Below are 22,949 nucleotides of genomic sequence, written 5' to 3'. Positions count from 1 at the left end.
ATACTTTGGGCCTAAAAACTATTAGCCATATGAACTATAACTGTAACTCTCAAGTAAAACTAACTTTTATTATTTCCCAAGTAGAACCAGTGACGATTTTTAATTTTAAGCCAATGATTACTTTGGGTCTCACATTTGTTACTGGTTCTGGGCCGGTAGTTACCAGCAAATCTGATTTAAGAATATACCGGAGAGTAGGGGGAGAGCCTTTAATGTGAATTGACTATTTAGCCTCTAGACCCAGAGTTGATTCCTCTGGCAGTCACGTTAAAAAAATGATTAGAAAGATTTAGAAAACTTATAACTAAAAAAGAGGGAGGGATTTCATTATAAAGTGGCAAATACACAAAAGAATTGGCACCTCATACAGCCACTCCGTGGAAATCAGTTCAGTGGAGACTGGGTTCCACAGGCCAGGGTTAGGGAAGTGGGAAAAAACCCTTGGAAATGTAAAAGTAACAACTGTTGGAAGAACAGGGGTGGTTATGGACCAGAAACTTTCTCAGGCATGATTCCAGATTTCAATTTTAACATACTCTCTGCTGTTATAATTACAGGACTTCACTCAATCTCTTTGGCATGGACTTTTTATAGATTACATGGCATTGGGATAGTTCCCCAGCTGGTGTGCCAAATGGTGTATTTTGCACTTGTCTTTAGCCAACAGAAATACTTTGTGATTTAGGGGCGGGGAGGATTTTAAAAATGCATTGTATTAGAACATTGTTAGTTAACAAACTCTGACTTTATGCCTAGAATTTATGTCTAGGCTGGAAACACAAGAATGAATTGACTTTAAAAGTTCAGATTCAACTTTGAGCAGGCCTGGGGACCCAGTTTAGTCTTTAAGTTGCATTCTAAACTGAACAAAAGTCTCCAGGTTAACTCTAATCCCAGCCTATCACTCTAACACAGCACTGTCCAAAATACCTTTCTGCAATGACGAAACTATTCTATGTCTGCGCTATCTAATTCAGTGGGCCACATGGCTAGTGGTTACCATGCTGTACAGTGCTGTCGTAGGGAAACAACTCTGGCAAAATTCACTAATGACAGTTCTGCCATCTACTTGGGCAGACAATTTCTGTCCTTATTTCATGAAAATTATCTGCAGCATCTGACTCTGTGGACCATTTCACCCTTGAAAATCTCTCTTTTCTGCGTTTCCATGATACCAAGGTTTACTGGCTCCCCTCCCATCTCTCCATCTTCCTTTCCCTCTCCCTCTTGGATTTTCCCTTCTCTATCTGCTTCTAATATTAGGATTTTTCAAGCCTCAGTCCTTAATCTCCTTCTCTTCTCTACAAACTCTCCCTACGTCATGCCATGCATACCAGGATATAGTTGTATTTAATCTTGAAAAGGGACTTCGTAGATCAAGAAAAAGAATCCATCACTGGGACATTCTTGGTGTCCCTTCACAAACCATTTTTAGTGGAGGTAACCTCTACATCACCAGTGACAATGAATGTAACACCACACCCCACCTGATGGTGATGATCTGCCCAATGCCCAAGTCCAGATCATTCAACTGTGCAATAAACACCGCTGCCACTGCCTCATAGAGCGCCGTCCCATCCATGTTGATTGTAGCACCAACGGGTAACACGAATCGAGTGATCCTCTTGTCCACTTGGTTCTTTTCTTCAGCACAGCGGAAGGTGACAGGCAGTGTTGCCGAGCTGTGTGATGAAAAGAGAAAGGAACTTATGGTCTAGAATGCCAGTCCTCAGTCCCCGCCTGAAGACATGCCTGTCTTCCAGAAAGGAAACAAAGGGTCCTTTTAGGTTATCTTGTTGAGAGAAGTAAAGAAAACCACAAAACAAAACAAAACAAAAAAGGGTCCAAACCATGCTGGCCCTGTTGGCAGGTCCAGGAATCAGAAGGTGCTGCGTGCACCGCTGCTCGCAGTGACACCATAACCCTTCCCTGAGCTGCAGACCATGCTCAGAGGGCAGGAAATAAGCAACAGCGTGAAGCAATGTATTCAGGGCCATGGGCAGAGAATATGGCGGTCATTTCTCAAAGGCAGCTATAAAACCCGCAAACTGGAGTCTGTTTTGTGAAGTGAGGTGAGAGTTGATAATGTTAGGTCTGGAGTCTTCTTCCCAAAACCCCTTGTCTGTTTACCTGGAAGAGATCATGAGAGCTGTCAGGAGAGCCTGGGCCATTCCCATGGCAAATCGGAAAGGGTTCTTTCTTACGACAATGAAATATATCAGTGGGAGAATTACAATGGAGTGGATTGCAAGCCTGTAAACAAGAAAGATAAATTAAAGTTTCAAAGATAATACGACCTTCCCACACTTAATCCTTTTATCAAACAGCTTTTTAATTTATTAAACTGTTCGACTTTCATAATGGCCCAATGAGAAAATGGGAGTAGGGCAGGAATATACATCCCCATTCCACATATGAGAGTGTAGAGGCTCACTTAGCAAATGAAGCATCTTGTGAGAGTTAATGACAAACCTAGTAGCTGAATCCAAATTCGAGGCTTCACAGAACAGAGTTATGTCATGCTGCCACACCCCTGTGTGTGCTATTCCTGCCACATGCACAAAAATGCCCTTTATTTCCTTCTGCTGCTGCTGAATTCTTCTCCTCTAAGACTCAGCTAGGCATCCCCCTTCCTCCAGGAAGCCTTCCCTCACTTCCCCAGGTAGGGCTGAGGCTTCCCTCCTTGGCGTCCACTGTGTCACTACTACATTATACCTCATTATACCCCTCATTACAGGGCTGAGTCCTCACCCCCTCCATCCCCTGTACCAAGCTGCTGTCTTGCTGGTGGGGCCCACTGCCCAAGAAGGAAGTCAGTTACAGTAAGTAAAGAAGTCTCAGCTCTTCCTCTTCATATTTTAGGATGGACTTTCTTTTCTTTATTATTCCTGCCTTCTCAAACTGTTCCTTGTTTCACATGGAAATACACAGGTCACATGAACTAGGGGGCTTAATATGAGACTCATTTGGCAGATGGATATATATGTAACTGGCAACTTAGAGTTTACAGATCAGTTATGTGTGTTTGAAATAATAGGAAATGGTCATCAAAAATATAGATCCTGGAGGTCTGGAGAGAGGATCTTCTTGAGAGACAGCTTGTAGCTAAAAACCATGAGGATTGACTTTTAGTTTTCTGTTAGACACCTAGCTGGGGTGAAAGAATAGAAACTGGCAGAACTCCGTTATGAAATGGCTCAGCTCATACACCCCAGCCACATCACTGCTAAGACACAATCCCTGGCACTGCCTGTTTCAACAGCCCTGCAGCAGGGTGGCCTCCAGTGAGGTGGAGGTCCTACCTTCCTTGGTACCATGGTCCTCACACTGTAGGGACCAAGGCTGCCTCTGTGTTGATCTGTGTTTTGGCAAACACAGATTAAGAACTAAATGCTCTGTGCTGGAAATCCCCAGTGTGATCAAGTTCCAATAGATGAGTTGATTGCTCAAGTTGGGTGTTTGTAGATATTGACTTGTGGGGTCAAATCAATGATATTTACTTATTCCCTTGGTCTGTATTTCTTAGCATATGTGACATATTCTGTCCCTGGCTAGGTGTCCAGGGGCACCATTCATAACTCACTCACTGCCAAAGAAACAATAGCTAGGCTGCAATAAATATGCAAACAACCCATTCCCTCTGCCTTCCTGTTTAATGGCTTCTAAAAAGGCCCATATAATTCTTCCCAGCCTTGAGATTCTCCTGGCACTGTCTCTGACATTCTGATGGTGTAGGCCATGGTGGTGGTTAACAGCCCCAGCAACAGTGTTGGAACCAACAGCCATCCTGCTCCTGCTTGCTCAAGTCTGATTTCATTTAGGCCCTTGCTAATTTCTTTCAGGTTCAGGGTACATGGAGGCTATTCTTACTTACTTAGCTAGTTTACATTCTTAAGGAAATGAATGCCAGGGGTGAGCCAAGAGAGGCTACAAGTGGGTTTCTCTATTATTTAAAAAAAGTTGTTTTAACATAACCAACAAAGGCAGTGACAAAGCCTGGTCCAGGCTGTTCTGCCAAGAGCTGACAATTAGCGCAGCATGATCCACCTACAGTACAGCTGTCAAAGGGCAGCCCTCCTCTTCCTGCTCTTTTATCTCTGAACCCTATCTTTCCCAGCACATAGGAGAGAAGCCAGTTTTAACCAACTAAAACCCAGCGTCTCAGTGGCCATCCTATTGGATCAAAGGAGCTTTTTCTCTCTTCACTTGAGTCTGACATACCCAGTCAGGACTGTAGCCATGTAGAGGCCCAGCTTGCGGAATATTTCCCAGTCTTCAACTTCTATGATCTTCCCCGCAATCAGGAACAAAATACCTAGCGGCATGTAACTGGAAAGGAAGCACAACAGGGCGTGATTCTGTCATCAAGTGTCTTCTCATGCTGGGTTGGTGGGGAAGGAACATGCCAGCACGTGCACCCTTAGCTGGGCATGTACACCCCCAGCTAGGCATGAGCACAGGATGGAGAATTGAAGCTAAGAGCTGTTTCAAGTCCTGGGTGAACTATATTGCCCCTAGTTTTTAGTATCTGTGTGCACCTTAAATTCTTCCCATCCAAACTACCATAGGGTGGTTTGCAAACTTGGCAAGAGCATGTGGTTAGATGGGTGCACACCTTATGCCATGTTCCTAGTGCATATATATCCTGCTGATTGTCATATCTGCAGATCTCACTTGAGCTTGATCCTTACTGCCAAATATGGCTCTTTCTAGTCATGGTCATCTCTTGTTTCCCAGGTATGGAGGCAATAGTATTAGTACTGGAAGTGGTCATAATAGCTGTATTTGTGGAGATCTCATTACATCTTGCGTTAGGAAAAATATTTTATGTGCATCATTTCATTTGATTTACTTCTCCTATGCCTGGGGGTAGGTTTTATTGTCCTTTTTAACAGATGATAAAGCTGAGGTTTCTGCAGTATTAAGTGCCCTGTCTGGCCATTTTTACTGAACCCTTTATGTCACTGTCAATGCCTACACTTTGGATTAAGTAATGTTGAATCAATTAAATATGAGGTAAGTGAGGCAGATGCCTCCTAAGAAAGGTGGGCTTTTTGGCATCTCCAGGAATAAGGCAGACATTTACACAGTGTCACTGATATACCCACAGATGGGCACGGGTTAGTGCCCATGCTGTACCAGTTATAAATATTTTGAAACTCACTTTTGCATGGGGCATAATAGGGAAAGCACTTTGTGTTCTTATGTACAATGAACTCCTTCAGATCATTTTTTAAAGAATTACTTCTTACGTGAAGGTTGGTTGGGTACAAGATGATCCCCCAAGGCTTTGAGGGAAAAGACAATGGTTGAAAGCTAGACTTTTGTTCATGAACTTACTCCTGGGTAATAATGTGAAATTATTTAATACTCAGGTGGTAGCTGGGTATGGTGGTTCATGCCTATAATCCCAGCACTTTGGGAGGATGAAGTGGGTGGATTGCTTGAGCCCAGGATTTTGAGATCAGCCTGGGCAACATGGCAAAACCCTATCTCTACAAAAAATACAAAAAAATAGCTGGGCATAGTGGTGCATGCCTGTAGTACCAGCTACTCAGGAAGCTGAGATGGGAGGATGAATTGAACACAGGAAGTAGAGGCTGCAGTGAGTCGAGATTGCACCACTGCACTCCAGCCTGGGGTGATATAGTGAGACCCTGTCTCAAAAACCAAAACAAACAACAACAAAAGCCCCCACAAAATACTCTGGTGGCTCGATATTAAATGTCCAACTTCTCTAGCATGAGGTCACTGAGAAACATACACCTCTTCTTTCTAATTTTGAGGAGAGAGAATTGTCAGGGGAAGCAAAATGACATTAAACAGTGTCTGCTCACCACATGATGATCTGAACGATTTTCATGGTTGCATCACTCAAAGCATTGAAGAAATCCACCAGAATCTGTCCCTTTTCTCCCATTTTTCCAATGACAAGTCCAAAGACAAGGCAAAAGACAATCAAGCCTAGGACATTTATGCCATCTGAATACATGCCAACGATTTTATATTCCTTTGTTTTGTTCTGTAGATCAAAACCAAGAAAACATATTGATGCATGATTATAATCTTGTTAGAAAGTACAGGTCCCGAAATGAGAAGATACAATGACCAAACATAATAAACTGGTGGTCTCCCAGGCAGAGTCAACAAAACTTTAGAAAATATAAAAACAATAATAAAAACACCTATGCATGTAACAAACTTTACCCTTGCTCCCTGAAGTTAAAATGCTTTTCCTCCTCTCAACAAGTCCATATTTGAATATTTCTTATAAAGATTTCTTATTCTGGAATGGTTTACATTTTTATTATGAATTTTAGAATCAAGGCACTTTTCAGAGTCATTTTAACTACTAGCTATATATGGAGTCTGCTTGAAAAAAGACAGGAATTAATAATGTAGGAAGTACAAAATATTTACTAGTGTGAACACTTTTAGGACATCTTACCATCTGTTTTACCCTGATAATGAAGCACAGTAACATTCTTTATGCCTATGGTCTTGGATGACCAATAGGATTTTTTTTTTTTTTTAAGATGAAGTCTTGCTCTGTCACCCAGGCTGGAGTGCAGTGTCATGATCTCAGCTCACTGCAACCTCTGCCTCCCAGGTTCAAGCAATTCTCCTGCCTCAGCTGCTCGAGTAACTGGGATTACAGGTGCCCGTCACCATGCCTAGCCAATTTTTTGTATTTTTGGTAGAGGCAGGGTTTTGCCATGTTGGCCAGGCTAGTCGTGATCCACTCGCCTCAGCCTCCAAAAGTGCTGGGATTACAGGTATGAGCCACCGCGCCCTACCAGGATTTTTTTTTTTAACTTTTACATTCAGGGGTACGTGTGGTGCAGGATGTGAAGGTTTGTTACACAGGTAAATGTGTGTCATGGGGGTTTGTTGTACAGATTTATTTCATCACATAGGTATTAAGCCTAGTATCCATTAGCTATTTTTCCTGATCCTCTCCCTCCTCCTACCCTCCACCCTCCGAAAGGCCCCAGTGTGTGTTGTTCCCTTCTATGTGTTCTCATCATTTAGCTCCTGCTTATAAGTAAGAACAAGCAGTATTTGGTTTTCTGTTCCTGTGTTAGCTGGCTGAGGATAATGGCCTCCAGCTCCATCCATGTCACTGCAAAGGACATGATCTTGTTCTTTTTTAATGGCAGCATAGTATTCCATTGTGCATATGTTCCACATTTTCTTTATCCAGTCTATCACTGGTATGATTTTGGACATATAAAAATTAATTTAAATACCTACTACTGTGATATGATCATAGCTCACTGTAGCCTCAAACTCCTCAAGGGAGGGCCCTGGTGATCCTCCTACCTCAACTTCCCAAGTAGCTGGGTCCACAGGTGCATGCCACCATGCCTGGCTTAATTTCTTCACTTTATCCTGGGTAAAAGCCTGAGATTTACAGAGAGACAGCTGAGTGGTGCCAACTAGGTTTATAAAGAATTATGTTAGCCAGGCACGGTGGCTCATGCCTATAATCCCAGCAGTTTGGAAAGCTAAGGCAGGTGGATCACCTGAGGTTAGGAGTTTGAGACCAGCCTGGCCAACATGGTGAAACCTGGTCTCTACTAAAAATACAAAAATTAGCCAGGAATGGTGGCAGGTGCCTGTAATCCCAGCTGCCTGGGAGGCTGAGGCAGGAGAATTGCTTGAACCCAGAAGGTAGAGACTGCAGTGAGCCAAGACTATACCACTTCAGCCTGCGTGATAGAGTGATACTCCATTTCAAAAATAAAATAAAATTATGTTGAGGAGCCACTGAGCTACCAGTCATTTCTTACTTATGATCAAACATATATTTAGGGAAAAGCTAGAGCATTACTGCACTGGCTACAGCATAAGGTCTTAGGATTCAGCTGGAGAAACAAGACTGTGAGAAGCATGAGCCAATCATAGCAGGATGATATGTAATTAATTATGCAGCCAAACTATGAGATACAAGCATCAAATGGAGAGTGGGACATGAATGAGGGTTTCAAGATTAGGGAAAGCTAGGGCTGAGGAGTCGGCAGCCAGGAGAAAAGCATATTTCAGAAAAATGGCAAGCAAAGGCAAAAATCATCATGCATTGGGCCTCTGCACCCTGCTTGAATATAATTAGTGCTAATTCATCATGGTCTCCAGATTAATTTAACACCCCTTGCTGAATGCCCCCAAAACATCCCATTCTTCCTGATTATAATACTCATCATTCTTTGCGTGAGGACAGAGGCCTGACATCTGTCTTTTCACCGTTATAATCCCAGTGCCTAGCAGGTATGGAGGGTACTCAGAAAGTATTTGTGGAACAACATCAAAAGGCAGGAATAAGGAGTGATGGAGGCAGTGGATCTGGAAAGAAGAGAGGTGCCCACTAGAAGTAAGTCCTGAAAACTAGAGAGAAGCCAGGTCATGCAGGGGCTCTGAACCCAGCCAGAGGAGTTAGGGATTTCTGCAGTAGGAAGCAGGGAGCCAACCGTGGTTTATTGAATTTGATTTTTTTTTTTTTTGAGATGGAGTTTTGCTTTTGTTACCCAGGCTGGAGTGCAATGGCGAGATCTTGGCTCACTGCAGCCTCCGCCTCCTGGGTTCAAGCAATTCTTCTGCCTCAGCCTCCCAAGTAGCTAGGACTACAGACACGCAGCACCATGCCCAGCTAATTTTTGTATTTTTAGAGATGGGGTTTCACCATGTTGACCAGGATGGCCTCTATCTCTTGACCTCGTGATCCACCCGCCTCGGCCTCCCAAAGTGCGGGGATTATAGGTGTGAGCCACCACGCCCGGCCTGAGTTTGAATTCTTAAGTCTAATGAATATTCCTTTTCTCCTTAAATCGTTCCTTTCTGTGTGAAGTTGAGAGAACATTCAGGAGAAGTTTATTATAAGCCTGCAAAGGTACCACTGCACGCCCAGACGGTCTGATCTCCAATTCTGAAATTGGAAAAGCTCTCAAAGCACATTGATTTTATTGATAAGTTTATACTAAACTCTTTTGGTAGCAAAACCTATCCTGAACTGACATGAGGCTCCTGGCTACTAAGAGTCCATTTCTCTCCCTGGGAGAATATTTATGAGTTTATTACAAAAACATTGATGTGCTTGATTCTGGCATGTTGTTGCCCATCCTACTTGCAAAGGTTGCATCATATGCAATACATACACCAGATGGCCTTTCTAAAGTCTGAGAAACTCTGAACTCCAAATCATATTTGGGCAGAGAGAGTCGGACTAGGAATTGTGGACCCGCATTGCATGCTAATATACCTGGCAAATCTACAGCAGTTCCTAGAGATGCCCAGCTCTACTGTAAGCAGACACAGAGAGGTAGAAGAAACAGGGCTCATTTTTTCGCTCTTTATGGTTGATTCTCTCTATTCCAGGTAGTTATGTTCTATAAAGTCCCCATGAACACTGAATTAGCAAATACTGAACTGTTGCACCTGAGGGAAATGCAGGGTTAACTTTCTGGAAACCTTGGACACATCCTTTTCAGCAGTCAATATATAACGTTGTATGTGATAACTTGCTTCATATAGATTGTTGACTTATTAATATTGACCTCAGAGCCAACAGGCTATAACTCATGTCTGAATGAAGCTTGTCTAAAGCACAAATTTTCTCCCTAAGGCACATCACAGTCTCCTTGTGCTTAGCAACACTGGAGAGCACTTCAACATGATGATTTGGTCCTTCTTGTTTTTGAGACAAGAGTCTTGCTCTGTCACCCAGGCCGGAGTGCAGGGGTGCAGTCACAGCTCAAATGATCCTTCTGTCTCAGCCTCCCAAGTATCTTGGACTACAGGCATGCGCCACCACACCTGGCTAATATTAAAATGTTTTGTAGAGATAGGATCTCACTATATTTCCCAGGCTGGTCTCAAATTCCTGGCCTCAAATGATCCACCTGCCTTGTCCTCCCAAAGTGCTGGAATCACAGCTGTGAGACGCCATGCCCAGCCTGGTCCATCTGGTTCATTTTATTCTTTTTTTTGACACAGAGTCTCACTCTGCCACCCAGGCTGTAGTGCAGTCATTAATCATGGCTCACTTGACTTCCCTGGCACAAGTGATCCTCCCACTTCAGCCTCCCAAGTAGCTGGGACTATAGGTGTGCACCATCACACCTGCCTATTTTTTTTTTTTGTAGAAGTGAAGCGTCATTATGTTGCCCAGACTGGTCTGGAACTCCCAGGCTCAAGCGATCCTCCCGCCTTGGCATCCCAACATGCTGGGATTATAGGCATGAGTCACTGAACTGAGCCCTGGTCCATTTTAAACAGAGAAATCAGCAAGAAAAAAAATCACAAAAATGCAAAAAATGTGACATGAACACACTGCAGAATGGACACTGTTTCCAGTATGAGAACCAAAGCAAGAAGGCAGAGCCCAGCCTCATTCAACCTCAGCTGGGAATGTGCCTGTCGGGTGACTCAAATATTTTGCCGCTCTTTGTGTGCCTGCAGATTACTGAAAGCCCTGTAAGGATGGGTTTTGGGATCAGAAATAAATTTTAGCAAGTAGGTGAATTCACAAATGCAGATGTTATGAATGACGCGGATTGACTATATTTCCTGCTCAGTTATGACTCAGTGCCTGCCTCCTGGGGAAGAGCAACAGGAAACAAGAATGGTACCTTGGAAATAGCAGTTGTCATGACGGCTGTGAAGGACTGTTCTGTCATGTTCGTCTCTGGGTCGCTGGGAGGCTTCACTTCTTCACGCTTAGTTTTGTACTGCATGTTGGAGAAAATCAAGGACAAGCAAACAAAAAAAGAATTCTTTTAAGCTTTTGAGGCCAAAGCACAGGAACGTGTTATTTTGGCCAAACATGAGCCACTGAAGAGATCTACCTCCCATGCCTCTATTGGCTCCAGTTGTCAATGATACCTCCCAGCACATTTTGGAACTAAAAGCAGGACTGAGACATTTAAACCCCTGACTCACACAATCTCCTTCAATTATGTCAAAATGTACCTTCACTTTCACAATAAGTGACAAGTTGATGGAGCAATAATACAAAAGAGAGTACCAGCTAGATCTGCAGGTGCTGTCAGAGACAGACTCTGTAAGGATTCCTGTCAATCATTTTTGTTTTTATTAATTCATGAATTATTTAATATTTATTATTTTAAATTAATAAATTATTTTAAATGTGAGCAAAAACACTTCATCACTTTGATAACATCACTACAACTTTAATAAGCATCAAGAAAGGTTTAATGGTGGTTCCAAAATCCACAGTCCCCCTAGGGCTATTCAGCGAGTGAGACTTCTGTTGAATTCTCTTCTTTCAGCCCTGTTTGGTTCTGTGGAGCTTCCCCATGGGAGTTTAAGAAAGAGTGAGTATATTATTACACCAGGGATAAATGTCCCCCCACAAGGCTCTGCCAACACCGAGAACCTTACAAACAACCACTGTGACTGATTTGCAAGACCCCCTGCAATAGAGGAGGTTCTGTTCCTTGTGGAGGCCGGCAGGGAGCAACAGAATTGCCATTTTTGTTGGTATATACAGAAGTCTCTGTTCATGTAATTTATGTAAATGAATACAGCACTTTGTGATGGACTCAGCTGTCTTAAAGCACATAGATAAATAGGAGGGAAAGGCTTGAAGTAAATGGAGTGAAGAGATTGTTCAGTTTTCCTAGAGAAAAAAAGTCATGGCTTTGTTACTGCTCTGTAGAGCTTCAGCAATGGGGATGAAATGATTTTTTATTTTATTATTATTTTTTAGAGACATGGTCTTGCCATGTTGCCCAGGCTGGTCTGGAACTCCTGAGCTCAAGAGATCTGCCCACCTTGACCTCCAAAAGTGCTGGGATGACAGGTGTAAGCTTCTATGCCTGTGTGGGACACAATGATTAAGGAGAAGAGTGAACCCAGACATGGACCACACTGTGAAGGTTAGATCCTGGGTTCTGACACCAGAGGAAAAGGAAAGAGGAGATAGAGAGCTACCTTTTTTCTGCAGACAGTTTAAATTTCCGTACAAATATATCACGGTTCTCTAAAAGTAGGTACTGGAGGCCACATTTAAAAATACTCATTATTTGACAGATTTCTGACTTATACCATTGGAGCCTTTTTGGGGGAAAAAGCATAAAGGAAAAGGAAGCAGAGTAAATTGTGACATGCACCTTACTGTGAGCCAGCAAGGCTGGACACAAAACAGAGACATCACCTTAAACTCTGCCAGTCACAGGTGTACTTCCTGCTGCCATTTTCATCAGGCTTATTCCATTTCTTGGAAAAAAATCTCTTAATTAATAACGGGAAGCAGAAAAAAAAATCTCTTAATTAATAACTGGAAGAGGGTAGCAACTTAAGGGCACAAGTAATTAACATTACCTGCTGAAAACAGGCCTGGACAAGATTCTCAGGGAACATATTCCTGTTGGAGACATGAAAGGCAGTATTATGTAGGGCAAACAGTATTGTTTTGTCATACCTAATATATTGGTGGAAATGAGTATAATATAAAGTTAACACTCTGGTTTCTCTTCTGGCCTCTCCTTTTCCTAATACTTCCTTGTTTTAAGATTTATTTTTTCCTGCTGTGCTTCACCCAAGTATAGAAAGCTCTTCTAATCAACCAATGAGGAGGTTGTATAGAAAGCTCTCCCAATCAACCATCACTTAACTGATTCACTGAGTAACTGACATGCTTGCTCTCCTTGGTGAAATGGATACTCACAGTTAAGAGACTATTTGTTCTTTAATATTCTGAACATTTCTGTTTTCATCAATGAGGATGTATACTTACTGATATGATTTGGCTCTGTGTCCCCACCCACATCTCAGGTCAAATTGTAATCCCCACATGCCAGGGGAGGGGCCTCATAGGAGGTGATTGGATTGTGGAGGGCAGTTTCTCCAATGCTATTCTCATGATCAAGATTGAGTTCTCACGATCATGATTGAGTTCTCACGAGATCCGGTTGTTTGAAAGTGAGTGGTACTTGTTCCTTCGCCTCACTCTCTCTCCTGCAGCCATGTAAGATGTGCCTTGCTTCCCCTTTGCCTTCTGCCATGATTGTAAGTTTCTTGGGGCCTCCCCAGCCATGTGGAACTGTAAGTCAATTAAACCTCTTTTCTATATAAATTACCAAGTCCCAGGTAGTTCTTTATAGCAGTGTGAAAACAGATTAATACACTTACCAAGAGTTCATTGTATTTGTTCCCAAATTCTTTATACCAGTTGCAAATATCATCATAATTACTGAATTACATATTATATCAACCAATAAAATATGAACATAAAAAGGAAGGTATGGTTTCTAAAACTAAGTTGCATGCCTGGAAACTCAATAAAAGCCAATGACTAATATGTTTATGGTTAGATTAGTTATGGGGAGATTATAGAAATAAAAAGAAAAACTGGAAAGATTTACACTCAGCTTTCTTTGCAATGTCTAAACATTTTGGTGCTCTCTTCTATAGAAACTTTATCTGGAAATTGCAGATGATGCATTTATAAGGGCTGTGTATGCAACAGAAACGGTATGAAATTACCATGAGGTGACAAACTTGAAGAAAAGACCTTGGTCTTATGTCAAAAAATTGGTGAATATATTCATTAAGTTTTAAGTGAAAACAAAATATGTAACATGTATCTTATATCATTTTTTATGAGTCTCTGCTTTAACTGGTATTTTTTTATTGACTGACCTATTTACAGCTCTGGTAGCTTTAGATAAGAAGGTTTCTCCTGTACAATTTAAAAATGTATTTTTCTAAGGGTGCTCCAGAACTGACTACCAATCCATCCCAGCATCTCTCTGCAACACATCTGCATCTCTCTTCATTCTAAATCCTGACACAGAAGCCTGTTTCTGTCCTTCCCTCTTGGAACCAAAACTTGGCAAGCAGTATTGGCTATGTAATTTGTGAGTTCCTGGGCAAAATGAAAGTACAAAATAATTTAAAAATTATTAAAAATTTCAATACAGGAACAGCAGAACATTAAACCATGCACAAGGCCTTGTGCTACTATAGGGTTGCAGGCCCTTGAAGCCATCTGTGGCAAGACACTTACCTGATGAGGTCTAACATGGCATCTACTGTACTGACTTCAGGGGTGCTGCCTGTCCTCTCGATTTCAGTCACCTTCTGGGTGACACCAGGCTTGATGCTTACCACCAGCACAATACCTGTGGCCAAGGACAGTGTCCACAGAGCATTAGGAACCTTCCAGTGCACCTGGCACACCTATCACCTTTAGAACAGTGGGCATGGTTGTACCAGACAATACTGTGATGGGGAGGACCCTGAGGTCCAGCCAAAATGCTGAAAATGCTGAGCCTCCTCTGGAACTTCAGCAGCTACCTTAATTACTCTTCCATTTAAATGAGTAAACAGAAGGAACTCCGTGTGTGTGTGTGTGTGTGTGTGTGTGTGTGTGTGTGTGTGTGCGCGCGCGCGCGCGCGCTTCTGGAAACACCTGCTGATGAGAATATTCTTTTTCTTGAACTTATGAGATCAGTCTCGGAAGGTGTTAGGGTAGGGATGATCCATTTTCCATCCCAGAGAATGCATCGATGTCTTTCTGCAACTTTTATCCACAGATGCTACAAAACAAACCTTGCCTTCCTTCCATACCATAGGTCTTCAAGTATCTAGAAAGGAGCCATGTGGGAAAATGTTGTTCCAGGGGTGGAATGAGGACAAATAGATGGAAGTTATAGGGAGAGAAGGTTCATCTCACTGTAAGGAAGAACTGTCTACATGACAGAGCATCTGACAGCACCATTGTGGCCGTGGGAAGTAATGGGTTCCTGTCACTTGAGTGTCCAAGCCAAGGTGGGAGGAAAAGAGACCAAAGCATTGGAGGGTGTTTGACAGGAGGGAAGTGAAGAAGAAAAAGGACCTCATGTTCTTTATTGCTCCTCCCTCAAGAGGAGGCAATGCTAATCCAAGGGGTATAGGGCTCTGGGATGCTGAATGGGTCCATTTTGCTAGTGGGAGGAGTCACAGGGCAGTAAGGGACCATGAGTGGACATGGCCCACTATTCTCCTCTCTCAGGGTTCTAGAAGGGATGTACACCTCTAGCTAATAAGAGAGCAGTATATTGCTTCTTACTGCTACATTTTCTCTGTGTCTGTCTTCCTCAGCAAACTCATGAGATGTGATTTTGTTTTATGGCAGAGTTCAGGCCCCCGTGGGTCCCTTAGCCTAATACCACTGAAGCCTCACCACATCCCACCCCTTCTTATCAGCTCATTAAAGCAGAGCCACAAGGGCCGAGCTGCTGCCACATCTGAGTACATGCTCTTTCTGTCTTCCCATTCCGGGCATTCTTCTTAAAATGTCACACAGGGTTACAAAGACTAAGCATTTTTCAAGACACCATGCTAAAGGTATAAGAAAAGCTGCTCCCTTATTAGAATTTTGTCCCTCTTACAAGTGGGGTTTATCCTTAGCAAGGCTCTATTAGCTGTTAGCTCTTGTTAACTGTGTGAAATGCACTAAAATGCTATATTTCTGGAAATATTTTATAAGTATACTCAACTCCACTATTAGAGAGTAATTACCCACTTTAAGAATTATATAAATGGCCAGGTGCAGTGACTCACACCTGTAATCCCAGTACTTTGGGAGGCCAAGGCGGGAGGATCACCTGAGGTCAGGGATTCGAGAACAGCCTGGCCAACATGGCAAAACCTCATCTCTCCTAAAAAAAAAACAAAAATTAGCTGGGCATGGTGGTGTGCACCTATAATCCCAGCTGCTCGGGCGGCTGAGGCAGGAGAATCGTCTGCACCCAGGAGGCAGAGGTTGCAGTGAGCTGAGATAGTGCCATTGCACTACAGCCTGGGTGATAAGAGTGAGACTCCATCTCAAAAAAAAAAAAAAAAAAAAAAAGAACTACATGGCTTCCTTTCCTTCTACCTAGTGATCCTGACAAGGCATAGACCTGTTACCCTCTTTCTGTTTTTCACTTGAAACTTTAATAAGTAGCACCATGGCTCAAATACAGCCAGCATTACATTCATCACATGAAAGGTACCATGCAGACAGACTTCAAAGGAAAAAGCTTCATGGTACTTTGACAATACTACTTTCTGATTTAAAAAAATTGTGTGTTAGAAAAAGCCCAACTACTTTTTAAAAAATATATTTTTCTAAATTATAAAGAGATTTGGGGGTCTTGCTATGTTGCCCAGGCTGGTCTTGAACTCGGGGATCTGCCTGCCTCAGCCTCCCAAAGTGCTGAGATTATAGGCATGAGCCACTGTGTCCAGCCCTAACTACTTTTTTTTTTTTTTTCAAGAGGGAGTCTCGCTCTGTCACCCAGGCTAGAGTGCAGTGGTGTGATCTCAGCTCACTGCAACCTCCGCCTCCCAGGTTCAAGCGATTCTCCTGCCTCAGACTCTCAAGTAGCTGGGACTAGAGGCACATGCTACCATGCCCAGCTAATATTTTTGTATTTTTAGTAGAGACAGCTTTTCACCATGTTGGCAAGGCTAGTCTCAAACCCCTGACCACAAGGGATCCTCTGCCCACCTCAGCCTCCTAGAGTGCTGGGATTACAGGCCTGAGCCACCGCATATGGCTGCCAACTACTTTTTGAACGAAAAAAAAATCACCATTATTAGAGTAATAAGGATTCAGAAACAAATTTTACCTAGAACTACAGCAATGACAGTGGTACAGAAATAATACACGACAGCACGTAGACCAATTTTTCCAGATACATTGGAATCCAGTGCAGCAACACCTGAAGGGGGAGACAGAAATGAAATCACTTTAATTTTAAAAGACTGGTTTTCAGGACTGGCGATTTAATCCTCAGGGTGTGAAATAAAGAGCTGAGGGATATTCTCTGCATCTACCAGACAATGGGCAACAACATGCAATGGGCAAAGGCAACACTTGAAAGTTCCAAACACAGAGTTAAGAGAGGAAAGCCCAGTGAGGTGCAAGTCCCTCTGCAGGCAGCTTCCCACAGCCTTAGCCTACAGGAGAGCCCTTCCTTCAGATCTTCCTAGAGTTGGTCAGGAAATAGTCATAAGGAGACCCCCTTCTGCATTTGCACTAAGAACCTTACTAAGATTTGTATTATGTCATTCAGATCCCTTATGGTAAACCTCTTTTGGAATTCAGTTATCGAGGAAAAGTTTATCTTGAAGAACTGAGACAGTCTGTTGTTGTTGTTGTCGTTTTGAGACAGAGTCTTACTCTGTTGCCCAGGCTGGAATGCAGTGACATGATCTCGGCTTACTGCAACCTCTGCCTCCCAGGTTCAAGCAATTCTCCTGCCTCAGCTTCCTGAGTAGCTGGGATTACAGGTGCGCACCACCACACCTGGCTAATTTTTGTATTTTTTGTAGAGATGAGGTTTCACCATGTTGGCCAGGCTTGTCTTGAACTGCTGACTTCAGGTGATCTGCCACCTCAGCCTCCCAAATTGCTGAGATTACAGGTGTAAGCCATCATGCCCAGCTTGAGAGAGTTTTTTTTTTTTTTTTAAACACTTAATGAGAATCATGTAACTCATAATAGTTTTCCTTTCTGGCTTTTCTATCAGGAAGCTCAGGTGCAACTGAAAAAATAATGTTTATATACGATTGTAAAAGTAATATATATTCATTACAACTATCTGAAAATAGGAGAAAAGGTAAAGATGAAAATAAAAACCACATCATTTCAACAACCAAGTTAATATTCTGGTGAATTTTCTTCTAATATTTTTCTCAATTTTTTGTAAATAGCTGAGAGAATTTTATAGTTTTTAACCCCCTCTCTTCTTAATATTGTAGTTGTAAGCATTTTCCCTCATTGTTACAAACTCACCCTTGCTCAATAATCTGTCATGTGGCTGTACCAGAATGTATTTAATGATACACTTACTGCTGGATCTTTAAATGATCCCGGGGCCAAATTCACAGTAATGTCATTATGCATTATAGCTAGCGTGTTTCCTTCCTCTTTTCATGATTTTCAAATTGCTTCTACGTGAAAAACCTTATTATGTATAGCTTTTATTGTGAGACATCTTAAAATTTCCATTTGAAAGAGGAAGGATGTAAATAAATAATTTCCCAGAGCACAGGTAATGTCAGAGACTTACGATCATATTGTTAGATCTTGCTTCAAATGGTCCTTGGCTACCAATAAGGTGACTAAGTATTGCCCACATTTGAAAGAGCTGTCTGGAATGTCAAGGACAACTGGATTTGAGGTGGAAGGCAGGCATCCCTCCTTGCCAGAAACCCTTGCTCTCTATCACAGATGCTCATATAAATGGAGTCAAATGCCATTCTTTTCAACTGGACTTGGACATGGGAAATGGGCCAAGTTGAGAAGCAACTGAATCATTTTCCAGCAAGCTGTCATTGGAGGTTTCAGACACTACCCAGCCTGATTTCCAAAATGACGGTCATATTTCGAGTTAAAGGATCATCACAGAAAATTATTTTTGCATCTTCAACACACATAAGTTGTCCCATAACCATTTGCAAAGACTAAAAGTACAGGGTAGCAGGAAAAAGGAAGAGGTTGTCAGAAGGTAACCCCAAGGGAAAGGTAGTAAACCTGTATGCCTATCAGCGTGCACAGGTAGCTTTTTTATTCATTTCCCACACTATAAAAGGCATATCCATTTTTTTTAAGTGACTAGGGATTATGCTTCTCATATATAATCAAACATATTTGACGTACAGGAAAAAATCTGCAAGGAAGTGATCATCATTATGATGACAGAACAAGTCATTTCTCACTCTAAACACACCATTTCCCTGGCTGTTGATCGCTCCTTTGGAAGTTAATATTTTGAGAGAAGGTACTCTGGCAGCTACCCCAGGATGTTGTTAAGGGGCCATTTGCCAACTTCTGGGAAAAAGTGGTGCAATTGCCATATAATGGGCATACTGCAATAGTCACATTCTAGAATAACCTTGATGGATTCTATTCATTTTGAGAAAAATGCAGTTGGCTGTGCTGAAGAAACTTTCTTTTCCTCACAGTAAGACGATGAAAGATAACAATCAGGCAAGGAACAACAGCAACAACAAAAAAGTCAAGAGGGATTGAAGGCCAAAATTCAGAAACAAATTCACTATCTCATATTTAGTTTAGGTCTCTTAAAGAAAGAGCAAATCATTATGCAAATACGTAAGCTTGCTAAGTATATTATATAATTTAAAATATATGCCTATTTCATTTTAGAGTTCAGTACATTATTTTGATAACTATAATAATTATTTCTAACAATAATCATAGGTTAAGTCACCACCTTAACAGACTCCAAGTAACTCACATAACTACCTGTAACCCTAACATGGGATCTGTTTCCGGATATAACGTCTTTCTTTGGTAGATGCCCAATTTAAGCAGATTCCAGCCCCTAAAGTGCGGTCAAGTGAGAGTCACAGAGTGGGTACAGAACTGTTCTTGGGTATGTGTTTGGTGCCCTCTCAGGATTTTCTTCCAGCAGTGAAACAAATTAAATCTATATGGGTAATTGTTTCTAGCATATGTTAATATGTCTTAATTTGTCTTAATGATTTGGCCGTGGGCTGGTGCCTCTGCTTGTATTCCAGGACTCAGCTGGCAATAAAAGGTGATAATAATGAGATCCCTGGTGGAAATACCTTAAATAATACATCCCCAAGTAGTCATCCAATTTCCCCTCTGTCCTGGAGCACAGCAACTATCTTGTAATAACTTTCAGCAAGGGCCTTTGTTTCCCATTCCTCTAATCTGCCTCCATCCTATCATTTTCCTGGATATATCGGAAATGTACTCAAATCAACAATTATACTTCTCTACACTGTATAGTTACCCCTCTACCTCTCTAGTCATCACTGATGGGGGCAGAGCTGGCCCCCCAAATCCAGGCTCTTAGATGATTTATTGTGTTGTTGGGGATATGGGTGGTGACCATGGTAGAGGGAGAGAAGAAATACAGGCAAACAGCCGAATCTTTGAAAACCTCTATAAATAGGAACATTACAGAACTTAATGACCATAAAATGTCTGTGTGGATGGTTATAAACACCCCACCTGCCAGTAATGTCAATAATGATGAGAATGATCATTATAATACAAATAACGATAATGATCACAATAGACATCATATTGAGCAATGACTTCATGTTAATGCATCATCTTTAATTCTCATTATAACCCAAAGAGGCTGGCATTATTACCCCTGTTTTACAGAGGACAGAACTGTAGCTCAGAAAGGCTAAGTACCATATGATCATAAAGCTGGCGAGGTGAGTGGTATTGCTGGGATCCCAATCTACGCTTGACCTCAAAGGCCATATTCTTAACCACTGTTCCATATTGGCTGTATCCATGTGCTGCAAAATTCTAGACCAGCACTGTCCAGTAGAGCTTCCTGATGATAGAAATGTTCTATTTTTGTGCTGTCCCCTGCAGTAGCCACAAAGTAACACATGGCTAGCAAGCACTTGGAAAGTGGCTAGTGTGACTGACTTTTCATTTTATTTCATTTTAATTAATCTCAATTTATTTTTCTTTTAGTTTTAGAGATGAGGTCTCACTATGTTGCCCAAGCTGGTCTTGAACTCCTGAGCTCAAGTGATCCTCCCACCTTGACCTCCCAAAGTGCTAGGATTATAGGTGTGAGTCACCATACCTGGCCAATTTAATTAATCTCAATTTAAGTAGCCACACATGGCTAATGGCTATCATATTGGACTGCCCAATCTCTCTAGACCCTACCAGTGTTTTGTGTTTCATGGATGCTCAACATGTTGAGTGAGCTAACTATAGCTTAACTCCCTTACCAGATTTGGGAAAAGCTCTTTGCCTCGCAAACATGGGCAGAGGAAAGGAAAACGCTAAGCCCAAATCTCCTGGCAAGTAGTTCCATCACAGCGCTGACCATATAGCTCTAAGACCCAAAGCTTATTCTTAACTGGGTCCCCAGTGCATTAAATAAAGTTCTCTGTGAATGTTTGTACTTGAAGCTTTCCACATGACAGAAAGAGCTGCATTTTTACAAGTAATCCTTCCCTTACAAATGACTCCACTTCAAAGATCCACTTGTGGGTTCAAAGCTTGGAACTCAGCATGTAGTCTCCTTAGAAACCACTTGTACATGGTGGTTTAGTTTGGCTCCCAGGGCAGCCAAGGAGAACACTTTTCAGCCATAAAAGACTTCATGAGAACATATATAGCATCTCAGTGTTTTTCAACCTTGTTTTGTTGTCATTATTGTTGTGCAAACCCTGCCCCTCTAAGCCTTTTTCCTAATCACCACCCCTGTGAAATTCTAAAACCACAAACTGTGTATCTGGTTGTACAGTAGATGATACATGTGTTGTTGTTGTTGTTTTTACATAAAAAGAGTAAGATTTTCTCCCCAAACCCACCACCACCAAATAAAAACAGCTTTTGCTGCTTTGGAGACGATATTGTCTTGGTGAGAACTTGTGTTCTAGCTCAATGAATGTTGACTGTGAGAATGATAATCCAGGCATTAGACTATAACTGGTGGGACGTCAGACAGCTGGCCCACCCTAGTACCAAACAAGTAAACCATTTGTGCTTTATTTCTGAGTTTTTACTCCCAATGGCCACCTGGGTTTCTTGCTCTCAGGCCATCTTTGGTGGCTGGCAAGGTCTAGAGGACCCCCTCTCTTTACAGTTCACTATCAGAACTCATTTCTCCAGGGAGCTGAAAGCTGTCCTATGGGAGGTGATAAATGAGAGGAAACTAAGCAGTTGTGATGGCATCTGCACAAAAATCAACAGTGAGTATTTAAAATGTTTACAGTAATTGGACAGTAACTTTATTTCTGTTGAATGTAATAATAAAAAATAGGGGCTGGGCGCAGTGGCTCATGCCTGTAATCCCAGCACTTTGGGAGGCTGAAGCAGGTGGATTATCTGAGGTCAGGAGTTCAAGACTAGCCTGGCTAACATGGTGAAACCCCGTCTCTACTGAAAAAAAAAATAGCTGTGTGTAGTGGCATGCATCTGTAACCTCAGCTACTCAGGAGTCAGTCAGGAGAATTGCTTGAACCTGGGAGGTGGAGGTTGCCGTGAGCTGAGATAGCGCCATTGCACTCCAGCCTGGGCAATAAAAGCAAGACTCCAACTCAAAAAAAAGGGGGAGGGGGCTAGTATTTTGTATGTCTATTTTTAATATAATTTTTCTAGTAATTTGCTTTATAGTTTACAAAGGTTACTAATCTGTAACAGATCAGAAATTTTAACAACTGGATTTGCTCCATCCAGTTTAAAAACTAGATGCTTTTTGAAGCCCTGGTGCAGGGAATAGGTACTGTGGGCTTTCAGAAGAACCTGAGCTGTCACCAGATTTAGATGACCAGCAGAGGCTTGATGGAACAGGTAGTATCTGAAAAGGGTAGAAAACGAAGAGCAGGATTCCATGAGCCTGGGTTCTATGAGCCCAGGGTTGTCCGTTAGAACCTGGGACAGTTTTGAGGCTGGGCTGTGGCCTAGAAACAGGGATAAAATCTCTGGTTGTCCTTGGAAGTCAGGGGCACCTGCTAGCTCTTTATTTTAGGAAAAGGCATTTGCTTTCTTCACCTCAGGATAAGGCTCTGATGAGCAAGTGCATTGGCTCCCAGTCAAAGCAGTAATCATCTGAACTTTTTACAAAAACACTCCAAAGGAAGCAGTTGCCTGGCTAAACAATAGCATGTTTTAAAAATAAACATCCGAGGGCAAAAAGACTCCTCCTAGAGCTCTCTGATTTAGCAACCACCCACTGAGAACAAAGCTTTCGTGACAATCTCTCCACATTGTTGTTAAGGTATCAAAATTAAATCCCTTATTGGAAGTTCTTTTAGGTCTGGCATTTGGTGGTGTTACACCATTTTGAATGGATACCACATCCAAACCCATTGTTGCATAAAGTTAAAATCCACCATGTAGATGACTCCTGTCTCTGTCACCAGCAGAGAGACCACCTGCGCAGAGAGAAGGCATGGGCTTGGTGGGACAGACTGGGCTCAAA

At 42.1% G+C, this 22,949-nt stretch overlaps 1 protein-coding gene across 1 annotated transcript in view; it reads right to left on the bottom strand.

The window, feature by feature from the left end:
- SLC1A1 (solute carrier family 1 member 1) overlaps window positions 1-22,949 on the bottom strand; it is an 88,404-nt gene that overhangs the window by 7,662 nt on the left and 57,793 nt on the right. The window contains exons 3-10 of the mRNA XM_032291037.1: window positions 16,617-16,709; window positions 14,027-14,141; window positions 12,340-12,382; window positions 10,626-10,724; window positions 5,838-6,022; window positions 4,222-4,329; window positions 2,131-2,253; window positions 1,488-1,682 (exon numbers count right to left, since the gene is read on the bottom strand). Coding sequence (XP_032146928.1) covers window positions 1,488-1,682; window positions 2,131-2,253; window positions 4,222-4,329; window positions 5,838-6,022; window positions 10,626-10,724; window positions 12,340-12,382; window positions 14,027-14,141; window positions 16,617-16,709 — 961 coding nt within the window. The remainder of the gene's footprint in view (window positions 1-1,487; window positions 1,683-2,130; window positions 2,254-4,221; window positions 4,330-5,837; window positions 6,023-10,625; window positions 10,725-12,339; window positions 12,383-14,026; window positions 14,142-16,616; window positions 16,710-22,949) is intronic.

Source organism: Sapajus apella, unplaced genomic scaffold (assembly GCF_009761245.1).
Source record: "Sapajus apella isolate SASKATOON/1434 unplaced genomic scaffold, GSC_monkey_1.0 scaffold24, whole genome shotgun sequence".
Lineage (NCBI taxonomy): Eukaryota > Metazoa > Chordata > Mammalia > Primates > Cebidae > Sapajus > Sapajus apella.
The sequence above is the reverse complement of the archived record's forward strand: the minus strand, read 5'-3'. Positions and strand labels throughout refer to the sequence as shown.